General features: G+C 38.4%; 1 protein-coding gene across 1 annotated transcript in view; it reads right to left on the reverse strand.

The window, feature by feature from the left end:
• Positions 1-4,077: 4,077 nt before the first annotated feature.
• LOC116904450 (nucleolar GTP-binding protein 1-like) overlaps positions 4,078-15,928 on the reverse strand; it is a 34,733-nt gene continuing 22,882 nt past the window's right edge. Inside the window, 2 exon segments of the mRNA XM_032907271.1 lie at positions 4,078-4,965; positions 4,968-6,001. Of these exon segments, the coding sequence (XP_032763162.1) occupies positions 4,085-4,965; positions 4,968-6,001 (1,915 nt within the window). The 3' untranslated portion in view covers positions 4,078-4,084.

Genomic DNA, 15,928 nt, shown 5'->3' on the forward strand with positions numbered 1-15,928 from the left:
AATCACCTTAGATTGGCTCAGAACAGCGTACCCACTTCTGTGGCTGTATGGAAAGAACACTGTTGCTGACTATAACAATGTCAGTGGAATTTGCCATTCTATTAATCTCCAGCCCTGGGATAGAGTTTCCATCATAATGTTGTGATCAGCTATTTCTGTTATGTTTTTATGGAAAAAACCAACTGGCTAATGCTTTAATTATTGAAGAGATATTTTCCCAGGGTTATAGCACACAATTCACTAAGGAGGTATCTTAAACATTTCAAGGGCAGATGTACTGGAGAACGTCTTAATATTTGCTTGAGATTTGGAAAAAGGGTTTTGTAAAAATTAAATTAATATATTTACTAAAGGAATGCAGAAAATGTTTAAAAGTTAGCCATAATTTCAGCAAGCAACAAAACTATTATTATAATATCTGGTGTCTAGTTTGATCCACATCATATGCACTTCCATACATGTAACTAGTATTGGTTTTGTTGTAAAGCTTTCATATAGTATACCATCTGCCTTGATATTGACTGTATAGTCCAGCCTGGCCTAAGAGTAATTCTCCTGCTTCAGTCTTTGAAATGGTGGATTACAAGGCTACGCTTCCATGCTCAGCCACTTTAGTGTATTTTAAGACTTGTAGTCAGAAATTTTGAAACTTGAAAATATTTTCTTTTATAAGATTAATTATACTACTGTGAAATTTTGGCATTGACATACACATTTTAAAATAAACCTGACCAATTATATGAAACATACTTGGGAACTTTGGCTTTATATATCAGCTTGGGAAAATTGTATTTTAATACTATCATGTCTGAGCCACAAAATGCCATATCTCATCCACAAAATACCATATCTTTTCTCTTTTTTGTTAGCATACTTTTTTCCTTTTAAATAATTGTCTTATTTACTTGCATTCCAAATGACATCCTTCCCTCCCCCCCATCCTTCCCATGAGAGTTCTTCATTGCACCCTTCTCACCTTTGCCTCTGAAAAGATGTTATTCTTCCCACTCCCACCCCCCACGGGGTGGGGGAATTCACCTTCTCTGTGCCATCAAGTCTCTACAGGACTAGGCACACCCTCTCCTATTGAGTCCAGATGAGTGATTCTCTCCTACTTAAATGCTGGGCATGTAGAGAGGTTATGCTCTTTGATTGATAGCTTATTCTCTGTGAGCTTCCAGTGGTCTGGGTTGGTTAACACTGTTGGTCATCCTATGGGGCTGCCATCTCTTTCTACTCTCTCAATACTTCCACTAACTCTTCCATAGGAGTTCCTGACCTCAGTTCAATGGTTGGCTATAAGTATATATCTAAGTCATCTGATGGTAGAGACTCTCAGAACACAGCAATGCTAGGCTCATGTCTGAAAGCACAACATAGCATCAGTAATATTGTTACAGTTTGATACTTGCCCATTCTGGTTGGCCTTTCTCTTACAGCTTTTAACATTCTTTGCTTTGTACACTTAGTGGTTTGATTATTATGTGATGGGAGGGTTTTCATTTCTGGTCCAATCTATTTGGTTTCCTGTAGGCTTATTGTACATTTATGGACATCTCTTTCTTTAGATTATGTTGGGGGTGATGCCCTTAAAACCTGCCATTATTGATGTTAATATTATAGTTAGAATTAAGTATGACTGGGTTCATGGAAAAATCCTCAGCCAGCTGCAGCAGGCTAATACAAATCTGGTGGTCAGGATGCTTAATGATATGACAAACTTGTGACCTCTCTGAGAAATACATTTGATGTCAGGATGCCTAATGATATGACAAACTTGTGACCTTTCTGACATCCTGTTGATGCCAGCCAATTTCTGATCACAGGAGCAGTGTCCTTGGCCTGCGTAAATGTTTCCCACTTCCTTCCTCCCTCTATTACCCCTGCTATGATATAAATTCAGTCTTGGGGAAAAATAAATTTGTCACCTTGATAAGACTCTTGTCTTCACGTCCTTTGAGTCTCTTGTCCCCCATTCTCTCCCAGGTACCCTTTGGACCCTCTTTGGCTCTCCTGCAGGACGGGACAAAATTAGGGAAGTTTTCTACTAGGAATTCGTTGAAGGTGATTTCTTGTTTCTTGAACTGGGAATTTTCACCCTCTTCTATTCCTATTAGTCTTAGGTTTGGTCTTCTCATTGTTTCTCAAAATTCTTTAATGTTTTGGGTAAGAAACTTTTTATAATTTATATTTAACTTGACTGTGTCATTGTGTTCTGTAGTATCTTCTATGCTGGAGATTCTCTCTTCCATCACTTGTATTCTAGTGTGATGTTTGCATCTGTAGCTCCTGATCTCTTTTCATGTTTTCTATCTCCAGGGTGGCCTCCATTTGTTCTTTCTTTATTTTTCCTATTTCCATTTTTAGTTCTTGGACCATGTTGTTAATTCCTTTACCTGTTTAATTGTATTCTTCTGTAACCCTTTTAGGAATTTATTTATTTCCTCCTTAGGGCTTCTGCCTGTTTGCTTGTGTTTTTCTGTATTTCTTAGAAGAAGTTATTTATATCCTCCTTAATGGCTTATTTTTTAATTGGATATTATTTATTTACATTTCGAATGTTATCCGGTTTCCCAGATTTCTGTCCATAAATGCCATAAATGGCATCAGCAAATGGTCTGGGTTCACTGGCTGTTTGTATTATGAACTGGATCCCCAGGTAGGGCAGGCTCTAAATGGCTTTTCCTCCAGTCTGTGCTCCAACCTTTGTCTCCATAACACCTCCTATGAATATGCCCAGGAGTGGTATAGCTGGGTCCTCAGGTAGTACTATGTCCAATTTTCTGAGGAACCTCTGGACAGATTTCCAGAGTTGTTGTACCAGCTTACAATCCCATCAACAATGGAGGAGTGTTCCTCTTTCTCACATCCTCACCAGCATCTGTTGTTACCTGAGTTTTTTATCTTAGTCATCCTGACTGGTGTGAGGTGGAAGCTCACAGTTGTTTTAATTGGCCTTTTCCTGATGAGTAAGGAGGCTGAGCATTTTTTTTTAATGATTATAGACTTTAATCATCTAAACATTAAAAAAAATAGATAAAGACATCAAATATCATCAGACAACTAAAGTCAATTTAAGAAACAGAAGTCTTGGGTGTTGAGGTTGGAGTGGGTGGGTGGGAATGGGAGTTCATAGAAGCTGGGGAGGGGGGATGGAAGAGGGGAGAAAGTGGATAACATTTGAAATGTAAATACATAAAATATCTGACATATAAAATTATTTTTTAAAAAAATCTCAAAGAGTCCATATAATTTAGGATAGGGAATATAATACGTGTGTACATCACTGGATTCCAATAAAGGTCAGAAGCAGTTGCACTGACAGGAAGCGCTGGCAGTGTGAAGACTGTCTTCTAATCTGTGGACAGGGCTATAGTTCCAGCCACACTGGGATCCCTCTCATCAACGTTTCTGTACTTCCTAGGACACCAATTTTAATCCAGCAGCTGTTTATGAAAGAAGACATATCCAGGCACTTATTCCCTTTAAAAAACTATTCTTGCTCTAAGTAAGGTCCTATTCCCTGCCCGTTCCTTTTGGCTATCAAGAGACTTGCAATTAAATCAAACAAAATGTAAATAATCAAAACTATGCTTTTGCTGGATGTTTACTTTGGATAAAATGGTTGAAATTACAATGATACATTGTACTACAGGTTTAGAAAATAAGATTAAGATTGTAATTTAAGTTCTGATACACCCTAAATGAAAGACCTCCCAGCAGGAATACTTTCTTAACAAAAATAGGTATTTGGGATGTCAAAAGATCTACTACAAAACAGTTTCCCCCAGCAAAGCAGCCTCCTTACACCAATTCATCTTTTCTGCAAAATGAGTTCCGCGGCTGGGAAAGAAGCGCGTCATTCAGTACAGAGTGCTCTGTAGGTAAACATCTGACTGCGCAGGGCCACAGTACCACACGCTTACTTGGCTTTACCAGTTTTCAGCACAGCAACAAGCATTTAAAAGTCATTTCCATTGTTTCTTTTGGTTAACAGATGTTGATTCCAAATTCTATAAAACACACCATCCCACACTCAGAAATAATCAAGAGTCTAGTTAAACTTCTCTGACTGAAGAGGACATTATCTCCTGTCCTTCTTACCAGCTTTCCTCTTCCCAGAGAGTAGGTGCTTGGGCTTCATATCAAACACATGTCTATCTGCTTCCCCCTTCTTCCCCAAACGACTCATCTTCTTCTGCGCTTTCTTCATCATCGTCTTGGCTTTCTTCACCGTCTTGACATCCCGAAGACCAGAAACATCATGTGGCGTTTTAGAGCAACTCCGACTGCAGGCTATGGAAGAGGAAGGAGCAGACTCTTCTCGTTTTCTTTTCCTGGTGACACTCCGAGATCTGGCCTGGACTGCATAGTGGGCATTGTCTTTATCATCCATGTCCACGCCAAGACTATGCATCTCATTCTCTAAATCTGCCCATTGAACCTTCTTAGCAGTCTGGGGCATCCTAGGTCCCTGTGTGTTCTTCTCTTTGGACTGTAGAATTTTCAAATTCTTCTTTTCTCTAATTTGTTTCGCCAGCTGTCGGATTTCCATTATGTCCTCGTCTTCACTCTCAGAGTCACTGTCATACTCCCCTGCAGCTGTTCTGAGCTCTTCTTCCTTTTCCAACTCTTCTAAATTCTTCATGATAGCAGGATCGATATAATCAGCAACATTGTGGCCTTCCCAAATCTCTGGTATCTTATCATACTTCTCAGATGAATTGATTAAGTCCCAGTATTTCTGAAGATCCAAAATCTAATCATCTCCCATTTCCAGCTCAAGATCTTGTTCCCTCTTCCTCTTGGGCTCTGAGATCTCCATTCTCTTCTGACGATCTACCACTCCCTCTGGGATAAAAGGGGGTCTCTCATTTTCATCTCTCTTGTTGGGCACAGCTAAATGCAATCTGTTCAGAACCTCATTCACTTCATTTCCTTTCATTTTCGTTTCTACTAGATGAACAAAAGCCTATCACAAGCCTCTGTTTTAACGTGAATGACACCTTCCTCAGTCAAGGTGCTGGTCTCGATGACAGGAAATCCTTCAGCCTGCAAGTCTAGAAATATTTTCTGATCTCCTTCAGAAAGTTCAGCTATTCTCTTCACATCACATTTGTTTGCTACAACAATAAGAAGCTTGTTGATAAACAGAGGTCTGATATTCTGGAAGAGTTCTAATTGCTCCTTCAACCCATGTCCACACTGCTCAGACAAATCCATCACATACAGAACTCTAGCTCGGAGGTGGGCCCGGGCTGTGTTGGCCTGCATCTCAATGGTGTTCTGATCCTCCAAAGGATGATCCAAAATCCCTGGGGTATCTACAGCCTGCCAGCGCAGATACTTATAATCCATGTGCCCGACAAACAGAGACTTGGTGGTAAATGCATAGGGCTGAACATCCACATCTGCTCTTGTCACCTTATTGATGAAGCTGGATTTCCCAACATTCGGATACCCACACAAAAGCAGTCTCCTCGTATTTGGATCAATGGATGGTAAGAGGGATAAATGTTGACGTACTTGTTCCAAGTACTCCAAACTCTGCCTCTGCCTCTTGATAATTGTACACATTTGTCCCAGTGCAGCACATTTCAGCTTTTTGCATCGGTAGAGAGAATCACCATACTTCATAAGTCGCATGTAATCTTTAGCAACATTGTCCACCAAGTTTTTGGCAGTATTTATTTGACCTAGAGCCAACTTGTTGTGTTCCTTGTAATAGAGAATATTCATCAAGTCAGCATAAAATGGATGGCTATCATCCAATTTGGGGAAATTGGACAGAATCTGTGACAGTCTGTCATGGTAATTCTGTTGAGTAAATTTGACTTTTCTCATATAAAAATGTTGAATTCGATGAATTTGATAATGTTTATGAATAACAATTGGAGTCTTTCATTGTGTCTTGGATAATGCCAGGTCAATAAAGTCCTTGGCTGACAGCACCAACGTAATCTTCTTGAAGTTGTAATGTGCCACACCGGCAAGAGAAAACCTGGAGAAGTAGAGGCGAGCATTTCTTTAGGTACTTCCCAGCCATTCGATATTCCTCAGCTGAGAATTTTTGTTTAATACTGTATCTCATTTATAATAGGGTCATTTGGCTCTCTGGAGTCTAACTTCTTTGTATAGATAGAATATTTGTTCTCTATCAGATGTAGAATTGGTAAAGATTTTCCCCAATCTATTGCCATTTTGTCTTAATAACAGTGTCCTTTGCCTTGCAGAAATTTTGCAATTTTATGAGATCACCTTTGTTGGTTCTTGATCTTAGAACATAAACCACTGGTGTTCTGTTCAGGAAAATTTCCGCAGTGCCCATGGGTTCAAGGCTCTTCCCCATTTTTCTCCTATTATTTTGAGTGTGTCTGGTTTTATATGGAGGTCCTGGATCCACATGGACTTGAGCTTTGTACAGGGTGATAAGAATGGGTCGATTAGCATTCTTCTACATGCTGACCTTCAGTTAAAACTGCACAATTTGTTGAAAATGCTCTTTTTTTTCTTAGCACCTTTATCAAATATCAAGTTACCATATCTGGGTCTTCAATTCTATTGCATTAATCTACCTGCCTGTCTCTATACAGTTTTTAGTCACTATTTCTCTGTAATACTGCTTGAGGTCAGGAATGGCGATTCCCTCAGAAGTTATTTTATTATTGAGGATAGTTTTCACTATCCTGGGTTTTTTGTTATTCCAAATGAATTTGCAAATTGCTCTTTCTAACTCTATGAAGTATTGAGATGGAATTTTGATGGGGACTGAATTGAATCTGTAGATTGGTTTTGGCAAAATTGACATTTTTACTACATTAATCCTGCCAATCCATGAGCATGGGACATCTCTCCATCTTCTGAGATCTTCAATTTCTTTATTCAGAGACTTGAAGTTCTTGTCACACAGATCTTTCAATTGCTTTGTTGTGGTCACACCGAGGTATTTTATGTTATTTGTGACTATTTTAAAGTGTGTCATTTCCATAATTTCTTTCTCAGCCTGTTTATCTGTTGAGTAGAGGAAGGCTACTAATTTGTTTGAGTTAATTTTATACACTGACACTTTGCTGAAGTTGTTTATCAGGTTTAGTAGTTCTCTGGTAGAACATTTGGGATACTTAAGAATACTACCATATCATATGAAGATCATAATATTTTGACTTCTTCTTTTCCAATTTGTATCCCTTTGACCTCCTTTTGTTGTTGGATTGATCTGGCTAGGTCTTCAAGTACTATATTGAATATGGAGGGAGATATACAGCCTTGTCTAGTCCCTGGTTTCAGTGGGATTGCTTTAAGTTTCTCTCCATTAAGTTTGATGTTGGCCATTTGTTTGCTATATATTGCTTTTACTATGTTTAGGTAGTGGCCTTGAATTCCTGATTTTTTCCCAAGACTTTTTAACATGAAGGGGTGTTGAATTTTGTCAATTGCCATCCAAGCATGTAATGAGATGATCATGTTGTTTTATCTTTCAGTGGGTTTATATTGTAGATTTCATTGATGGATTTCCATATATTGAACCCTTCCTGCATCCCTGGGATAAAGCCTACTTGATCATGATGGCTGATCTTTTTTTTTTTTTTTTTTTTTGGTTCTTTTTTTTTGGGAGCTGGGGACGAACCCAGGGCCTTGCGCTTCCTAGGCAGCGCTGGGGATTTAGTTCAGTGGTGAGGCGCTTGCCTGTAAAGCATAAGGCCCTAGGTTGGTCCCCAGCTCTGAAAAAAAAAAAAAAAAAAAGACAGATGGCTGATCTTTTTAACATATTCTTGGATTCCGTTTGTGAGAATTGTGTAGTGCTGCATCTGTTTCTATTTTGTGGAATAGTTTAAACAGTACTGGTGTGAAGTCTTCTTTGAAGGTCTGATAAAATTCTGCACTAAACCCATCTAGTTCTGGGCTTTTCTGGTTGGGAGACTTTTTAAAAAAATTGTTTATTAGACATATTTCTTTACTTACATTTCAAACATTATTCCCCTTCCAGGTTTCCTGTCCATAAGCCCCCATCCCTTCCCCTCCCCTCCCACATACAGGTATTCCCCATACATCCCCTACTGTCCCCCTATATTCCCCTACACTGGGCGTCCAAACTTGGCAGGACCAAAGACTTCCCCTTCCCCTGGTGCCACAACAAGGGTATTCTCTGCTACATATGCAGTTGGAGCCCTGAGTCAGTCTTTAGGTTTAGTCCCTGGAAACTCTGGTTTGTTGGCATTGTTGTTTTTATGGGGTTGCAAACTCCTTCAACTCTTTCAATACTTCTTCTAATTCTTCCCAAGGGGGTCCTTTTCTCAGGTCGGGGGTTTGCTGCTAACATTGACCTCTATATTGGGCATGTTCTGTATGTGTTTCTCAGGAGAGATCTATATCCAGTCCCTTTCAACATGCATTTTCTAGCTTCATCAATCTTATCTAGATTTGGTTGCTGTATATATATGGGTCACGTGTGTGTCAGGCTCTGAATGGCCATTGGTTGAGTCACTGCTCTAAACTTTGCTTCCATATCCCCTCCTATGGATATATTTTTCCCCTTTTAAGAAGGAGTGGGCACATCTGCATTTTGGTCATTCTTCTTGAGCTTCCTGTGGTCTGTGGATTGCATCTTGTGTAATTCGAGCTTTTTGGCTAATATCCACTTATCAATGAGTGCATACTAAGTGTGTTTTTCTGAGATTGAGTGACCTCATTCAGGATGATATTTTCTAGTTCATTCCATTTGCCTATGAATTTCATGAAGTCATTGTTTTTGATAGTTGAGTAGTACTCCATTGTGTAAATGTACCACATTTTTTAAGTCCATTCCTCTGTTGAAGGGCATCTGGGTTCTTTCCAGCTTCTAGCTATTATAAATAAGGTTGCTATGAACATAGTGGAGCATGTGTCTTTGTTGTATGTTGGAGCATCATTTAGGGATATGCCCAGGGGTGGTAGAGTTGGGTCCTAAGGTAGTACAATGCCCAATTTTCTGAGGAACTTCCAGACTGATTTCTAGTTATACCAGTTTGCAATCCCATCAACAATGGAGAAGTGTTCCTCTTTCTCCACATCCTGGCCAGCATCTGCTGCCACCTGAGGTTTTATCTTAGCTATTCTGACTGGTGTGTGGTGGAATATCAGGTTTGTTTTGACTTGCATTTCCCTGATGACTAAGGATGTGGAACATTTCTTTAGGGGTTTTTTGGCCATTCATTAACCCTCAGCTGAGAATGTTTTATTTATCTCTGTGCCCCATTTTTAATAGGGTTATTTGACTCTCTGGAGTCCAACTTCTTGAGTTCATTATATATTTTAGATATTAGCCCTCTATGAGATGTAGGATTGGTAAAGAACTATTCCAATCTGTTGGTTGTCATTTTGTCCTAATGACAGGGTCCTTTGCCTTACAGAAGCTTTGTAGTTTTATGAGGTCCCATTTGTCGATTCTTGATGTTAGAGCATGAGCCATTGGTGTTTTGTTTAGGAACATTTCCCCAGTACCCACGTGTTCGAGACTCTTCCACACTTTTTATTCTATTAGTTTAAGAGTATCTGGTTTGATGTGGAGGTCCCTGATCCACTTGTACTTAAGCTTTGTAAGTGGTGAGAAGAATGGATCAATTTGCATTCTTTTACATGCTGACCTCCAGTTGAACCAGCACTATTTGTTGAAAATGCTATCTTTCTTCCATTGTATGGTTTTAGCTCCTTCATGAATGATCAAGTGACTGTAGGAGTATGGGGTTCATTTCTGGGTCTTCAATTCTTACATTTCATCTAGCTGCCTGTCTCTGTACCAATACCATATACAGTTTCTATGAATATTGCTCTGTAATACTGATTGAAGTCAGGGATGGTGATTCCCCCAGAAGTTCTTTTATTGTTGAGTATAGTTATCTCTACCCTGGGTTTTTTATTGTTCCAAATGAATTTGCAAATTGCTCTTTTTATCTCGATAAATAATTGAATAGGAATTTTGATGTGTATTGCTTTGAATCTCTAGATTGCTTTTGGCAAAATAGCCATCTTTACTATATTAATCCTGTCAATCCATGAGCATGGAAGATGTTTCCATCTTCTGAGATCTTCATCAATTTCTTTCTTCAGAGACTCGAAGTTCTTGTCATACAGATCTTTCACTTGCTTGGTTAAAGTGAAACCAAGATGTTTTATATTATTTGGGACTATTGAGAAGGGTGTAATTTCCTTAACTTCTTTCTCTGCCTGTTTATCCTTTGAATAGTGGAAGGCTACTGATTTGTTTGTATTAATTTTATACCCCAACACTTTGCTGAAGTTGTTTATCAGGTTAAGCAGTTCTCTGGTGGAACTTTTGGGGTCACTGAAGTACACTATCATATCATCTGCAAATAGTGATATTTTTATTTCTTCCCTTCTAATTTGTATCCCTTTGACCTCTTTTTGCTGTCTGATTGCTCTGACTAGGACTAGTACTATATTGAATAAGTAGGGAGAGAGTGGGCAGCCTTTTCTAGTCCCTGATTTTAGTGAGATTGCTTCAAGTTTCTGTCCATTTAGTTTGATGATAGCTACTGGTTTGCTGTATATTGCTTTTACTATGTTTAGATTTGGGCCTTTAATCACTGATCTTTCCAGGATTTTTATCATGAAGGAGTGTTGAATTTTGTAAAATGCTTTCTCAGCATCTAATGAAATGATCATGTGGTTCTTATCCTTGAGTTTTTTTTTTTTTTTTTTTTTTTTTTTTTTTTTTTTTTTTTTTTTTTTTTTTTTTTTTTGGAGCTGAGGACCAAACCCAGGGCCTTACGCTTGCTAGGCAAGCGCTCTACCACTGAGCTAAATCCCCAACCTATCCTTGAGTTTTTTATATAGTGAATTACACTGACGGATTTTTTGCATAATAAACCATCCCTGCATACCTGGGATGAAGTCTTCTTGATCATGATGGATGATCATTTTGATGTGTTCTTGGATTTTGTTTGCAAGAATTTTATTGAGTATTTTTGCATCAATATTCATGAGGGAAATTGGTCTGAAGTTCTCTTTCTTTGTTGGGTCTTTGTGTGGTTTAGGTATAAGAGTAATTGTGGCTTCATAGAAGGAATTTGATAGTGCTCTGTCTGTTTCTATTTTCTGGAATTGTTTGGAAAGTATTGGTATGAAGTCTTCTATGAAGGTCTGACAGAATTCTGCACTGAACCCATCTGGACCTGGGCTCTTTTTGGTTAGGAGACTTTTAATAACTGCTTCTATTTCTTTAGGAGTTATGGTGTTGTTTAGACGGTTTAAATAAGTTCCTGATTAGCCCCACATATTCATAGAAGTTGAACAATGTCCTACTCAATGACAACTTGGTCAAGGAAGAAATAAAGAAAGAAATTAAAGACTTCTTAGAATTTAATGAAAATGAAGATACAATATTTCCAAACTTATGGGACACAATGAAAGTGGTACAAGAGGAAAACTCATAGCTCTGAGTGCCTGCAAAAGAAACAGGAGAGAGCATATATCAGCAGCTTGACAGCACATGTAAAATTCTACAACAGAAAGAATAAATAAGTCCAAGAGAAGTAGAAGGCCGGAAATAATCAAACTCAGGAATGAAATCAACCAAGTAGAAATGAAAAGGACTATACAAATTACCAACAAAACCAGGAGCTGGTTCTTTGAGAAAATCAACAAGATAGATAAACCCTTAGCCAGACTAACCAGAGGTCACAGAGAATGTATCCATATTAACAAAATCAGAAATGAAAAGGGAGACATAACAACAGAATCTGAAGTAATTTTAAAAAAAATCATCAGATCCTACTACAAAAGCCTATATTCAACAAAACTTGACAATCTGGATGAAATGGTTGGGAGACTTAACAATTGCTTCTATTTCTTTAGGAGTTATGAGACTGTTTAGATGGTTTATCTGATCCTGATTTAACTTTGGTCCCTTTTATTTGTCTGTTGCGGTAAAATTATAAGGAAAAAAACGCTGCCTTTTATCCCACACTAGATCCAGCACCTAGGCACTTCCTGACATCTGTTGGATGTCTTCATCTCAGTCAGCAAAGTATCTCACCCATATCACACTGCCAGTGGCTACTCTCTGATCCTGACAACAATCTCTCTACCCATGTAGTTCCCAAGGCAGGTTTCCACCCTGCCAGACATACACATGTCTCCAGTCACCACATACTTTCTTGAATTGCATTAAATCACCACATGAAAGAACACACAAACAATAACCTCTGATCCTATTGATAAGATATAATTGCCCAGCTAGACATGCAAAGCCCTGTACACATCCATTCCTTAAGAATATTCATAACAACGTGTAAATGTGCAAAGAGGAATCTTAACATCTGCCTCCATGTTCTCATTGCTGCTCCTCTCCCTCCTTGCTCCAGGCTCCTCTCCTCTCTAAAACTTTTCCCTGGCCCATCCTTCATTCTCATCCAATGACACGCCTCATTCTGTCTTGTACCTGCTTACACCTGCATAATGACATCATCCTACATCTATTTAGAAAATTGTCCACGTCATCCAGATTTTCCAGTTTTCTTGAATATAGGCTTTTGTAGTAGGATCTGTTGATGTTTTTAATTTCCTCAGACTCTATTGTTATGTCTTCCTTTTCATTTCTGGTTTTGTTAATTTGGATATACTCTCTGTGTCCTCTGTTTAGTCTGGATACAAGTTTATCTGTCTTGTGGATTTTCTCAAAGAACCAGCTCCTGGTTTTGTTGATTCTTTGTATAGTCCTTGTTTTTTTACCATATAGAAATGGAGCTCATTTCATCTTATCCAATCTTGTGAAATTTATTTACTCATTGCAATTTTCTTTATAAATAACATTTCTTAATATTTCATGTATATAACCATTTTGCTCATAATTAAAGATGGAGTAATATTTTTGACACTGGCTAATTTTATTTTGCTCTCTTTCTTTTTTCTTTGTCTTTAACTCCATCCAGATTAGAATGCTAAATAGACTGAGTTACATAGAAAACTTTGATTCCTTTCTAGTTTCATGGAAGAATGTTTTCCCATCAATGATTACAGAAAAGTTGTGGCTTTCAAAAGAGTACCTGATTATCTGTATGAAAAGGTGTTCTTCTATTGTATGCTTGCAGAAATGATCATAAGTGGCAGTTGAATTATTGTGTTTATGACTATATGATAATTTTATGAATTCTCTAATATGATAAATATAATATTAATTTACAAATTTTACTGTTATTTTCCTTTGAAATACACTCTGCATATTCCCAATCTGCAATATGAAGATATTTATCATCTTTAGAAACAAACATTAATATTGTGGCATTATAATATTAAGAATATTCACAATTCTGTAATATGAAGATATTTATCATCCTTGGAAATTAGATTCCATATTATAACATTATAATATTATGAGTATTCAAAATGCTTTCTTTAGTGGTGTTTTACTCATTACTACTTTTACTTCCTACTATAACAGACCTGGGAAGCTGTGACATTCACTGCAGTCATGTACTGCAGATTTTGATAGCTTGTGTTATTATTATGGAACTCCATATATATTTTATTTTGCTTATGATCATTTTGGTTCATGGATTTTTCATGGTTATAGTTTTTCAGATATTTTTATTACAGTGGAGATTTTGAGCAAATCTCATTTTTCTTGATTTCTAAGTTATCTACGAATAAAGATATTATTATTTCACTTCTTTGAAATGAATTGAAATTTCTATTTTTTTTTATTAACTTGAATATTTCTTATATACATTTCGAGTGTTATTCCCTTTCCGGGTTTCCGGGCAAACATCCCCCCCCCCCCTCCCCTTCCCTATGGGTGTTCCCCTCCCCACCCTCCCCCCATTGCCGCCCTCCCCCAACAGTCTAGTTCACTGGGGGTTCAGTCTTAGCAGGACCCAGGGCTTCCCCTTCCACTCGTGCTCTTACTAGGATATTCATTGCTACCTATGAGGTCAGAGTCCAGGGTCAGTCCATGTATAGTCTTTAGGTAGTGGCTTAGTCCCTGGAAGCTCTGGTTGCTTGGCATTGTTGTACATATGGGGTCTCGAGCCCCTTCAAGCTCTTCCAGTTCTTTCTCTGATTCCTTCAACGGGGGTCCTATTTTCAGTTCGTTGGTTTGCTGCTGGCATTCGCCTCTGTATTTGCTGTATTCTGGATGTGTCTCTCAGGAGCGATCTACACTTCTGCACTTCTTTGCTTCATCCATCTTGTCTAATTGGGTGGCTGTATGTATATGGGCCACATGTGGGGCAGGCTCTGAATGGGTGTCCCTTCATCTCTGTTTTAATCTTTGCCTCTCTCTTCCCTGCCAAGGGTATTCTTGTTCCCCTTTTAAAGAAGGAGTGAAGCATTCACATTTTGATCATCTGTCTTGAGTTTCATTTGTTCTAGGCATCTAGGGTAATTCAAGCATTTGGGCTAATAGCCACTTATCAATGAGTGCATACCATGTATGTCTTTCTGTGATTGGGTTAGCTCACTCAGGATGATGTTTTCTAGTTCCAACCATTTGCCTCTGAATTTCCTATAAATTAGTTTTTTTTGATAGCTGAGTAATATTCCATTGTGTAGATGTACCACATTTTCTGTATCCATTCCTCTGTTGAAGGGCATCTGGGTTCTTTCCAGCTTCTGGCTATTATAAATAAGGCTGCGATGAACATAGTGGAGCACGTGTCTTTTTTTTTTTATATGTTGGGGGCATCTTGTGGGTATATGCCCAAGAGAGGTATAGCTGGATCCTCAGGCAGTTCAATGTCCAATTTTCTGAGGAACCTCCAGACTGATTTCCAGAATGGTTGTAGCAGTCTGCAACCCCACCAACAATGGAGGAGTGTTCCTCTTTCTCCGCATCCTCGCCAGCATTTGCTGTCACCTGAGTTTTTGATCTTAGCCATTCTCACTGGTGTGAGGTGAAATCTCAGGGTTGTTTTGATTTGCATTTCCCTGATGACTAAAAGATGTTGAACATTTCTTTAGGTGTTTCTCAGCCATTCGCATTCCTCAGCTGTGAATTCTTTGTTTATCTCTGAACCCCATTTTTTTAATAGGGTTATTTGTCTCCCTGCGGTCTAACTTCTTCAGTTCTTTGTATATTTTGGATATAAGACCTCTATCTGTTGTAGGATTGGTAAAGATCTTTTCCCAATCTGTTGGTTGCCACTTTGTCCTAACCACACTGCCCTTTGCCTTACAGAAGCTTTGCAATTTTATGAGATCCCATTTGTCGATTCTTGATCTTAGAGCATATGCCATTGGTGTTTTGTTCAGGAATTTTTTCCAGTGCCCATGTGTTCCAGATGCTTCCTAGTTTTTCTTCTATTAGTTTGAGTGTGTCTGGTTTGATGTGGAGGTCCTTGATCCACTTGGACTTAAGCTTTGTACAGGGTGATAAGCATGGATCGATCTGCATTCTTCTACATGTTGACCTCAGTTGAACCAGCACCATTTGCTGAAAAATGCTATCTTTTTTCCTTTGGATGGATTTGGCTCCTTTGTCAAAATCAAGGACCATAGGTGTGTGGGTTCATTTCTGGGTCTTCAATTCTGTTCCATTGGTCTATCTGTCTGTCTCTGTACCAATACCATGCAGTTTTTATCACTATTGCTCTGTAATACTGCTTGAGTTCAGGATAGTGATTCCCCTGAAGTCCTTTTTATTGTTGAGGATAGTTTTTTAGCTATCCTGGGTTTTTGTTATTCCAGATGAATTTGCAAATTGTTCTGTCTAACTCTTTTGAAGAATTGGATTGGTATTTTGATGGGGATTGCATTGAATCTGTAGATCGCTTTTGGTAAAATGGCCATTTTTACTATATTAATCCTGCCAATCCATGAGCATGGGAGATCTTTCCATCTTCTGAGATCTTCTTCAATTTCTTTCTTCAGTGTCTTGAAGTTCTTATTGTACAGATCTTTTACTTGCTTGGTTAAAGTCACACCGAGGTACTTT

The sequence above is a fragment of the Rattus rattus genome, chromosome 6, assembly GCF_011064425.1.
Source record: "Rattus rattus isolate New Zealand chromosome 6, Rrattus_CSIRO_v1, whole genome shotgun sequence".
NCBI lineage: Eukaryota > Metazoa > Chordata > Mammalia > Rodentia > Muridae > Rattus > Rattus rattus.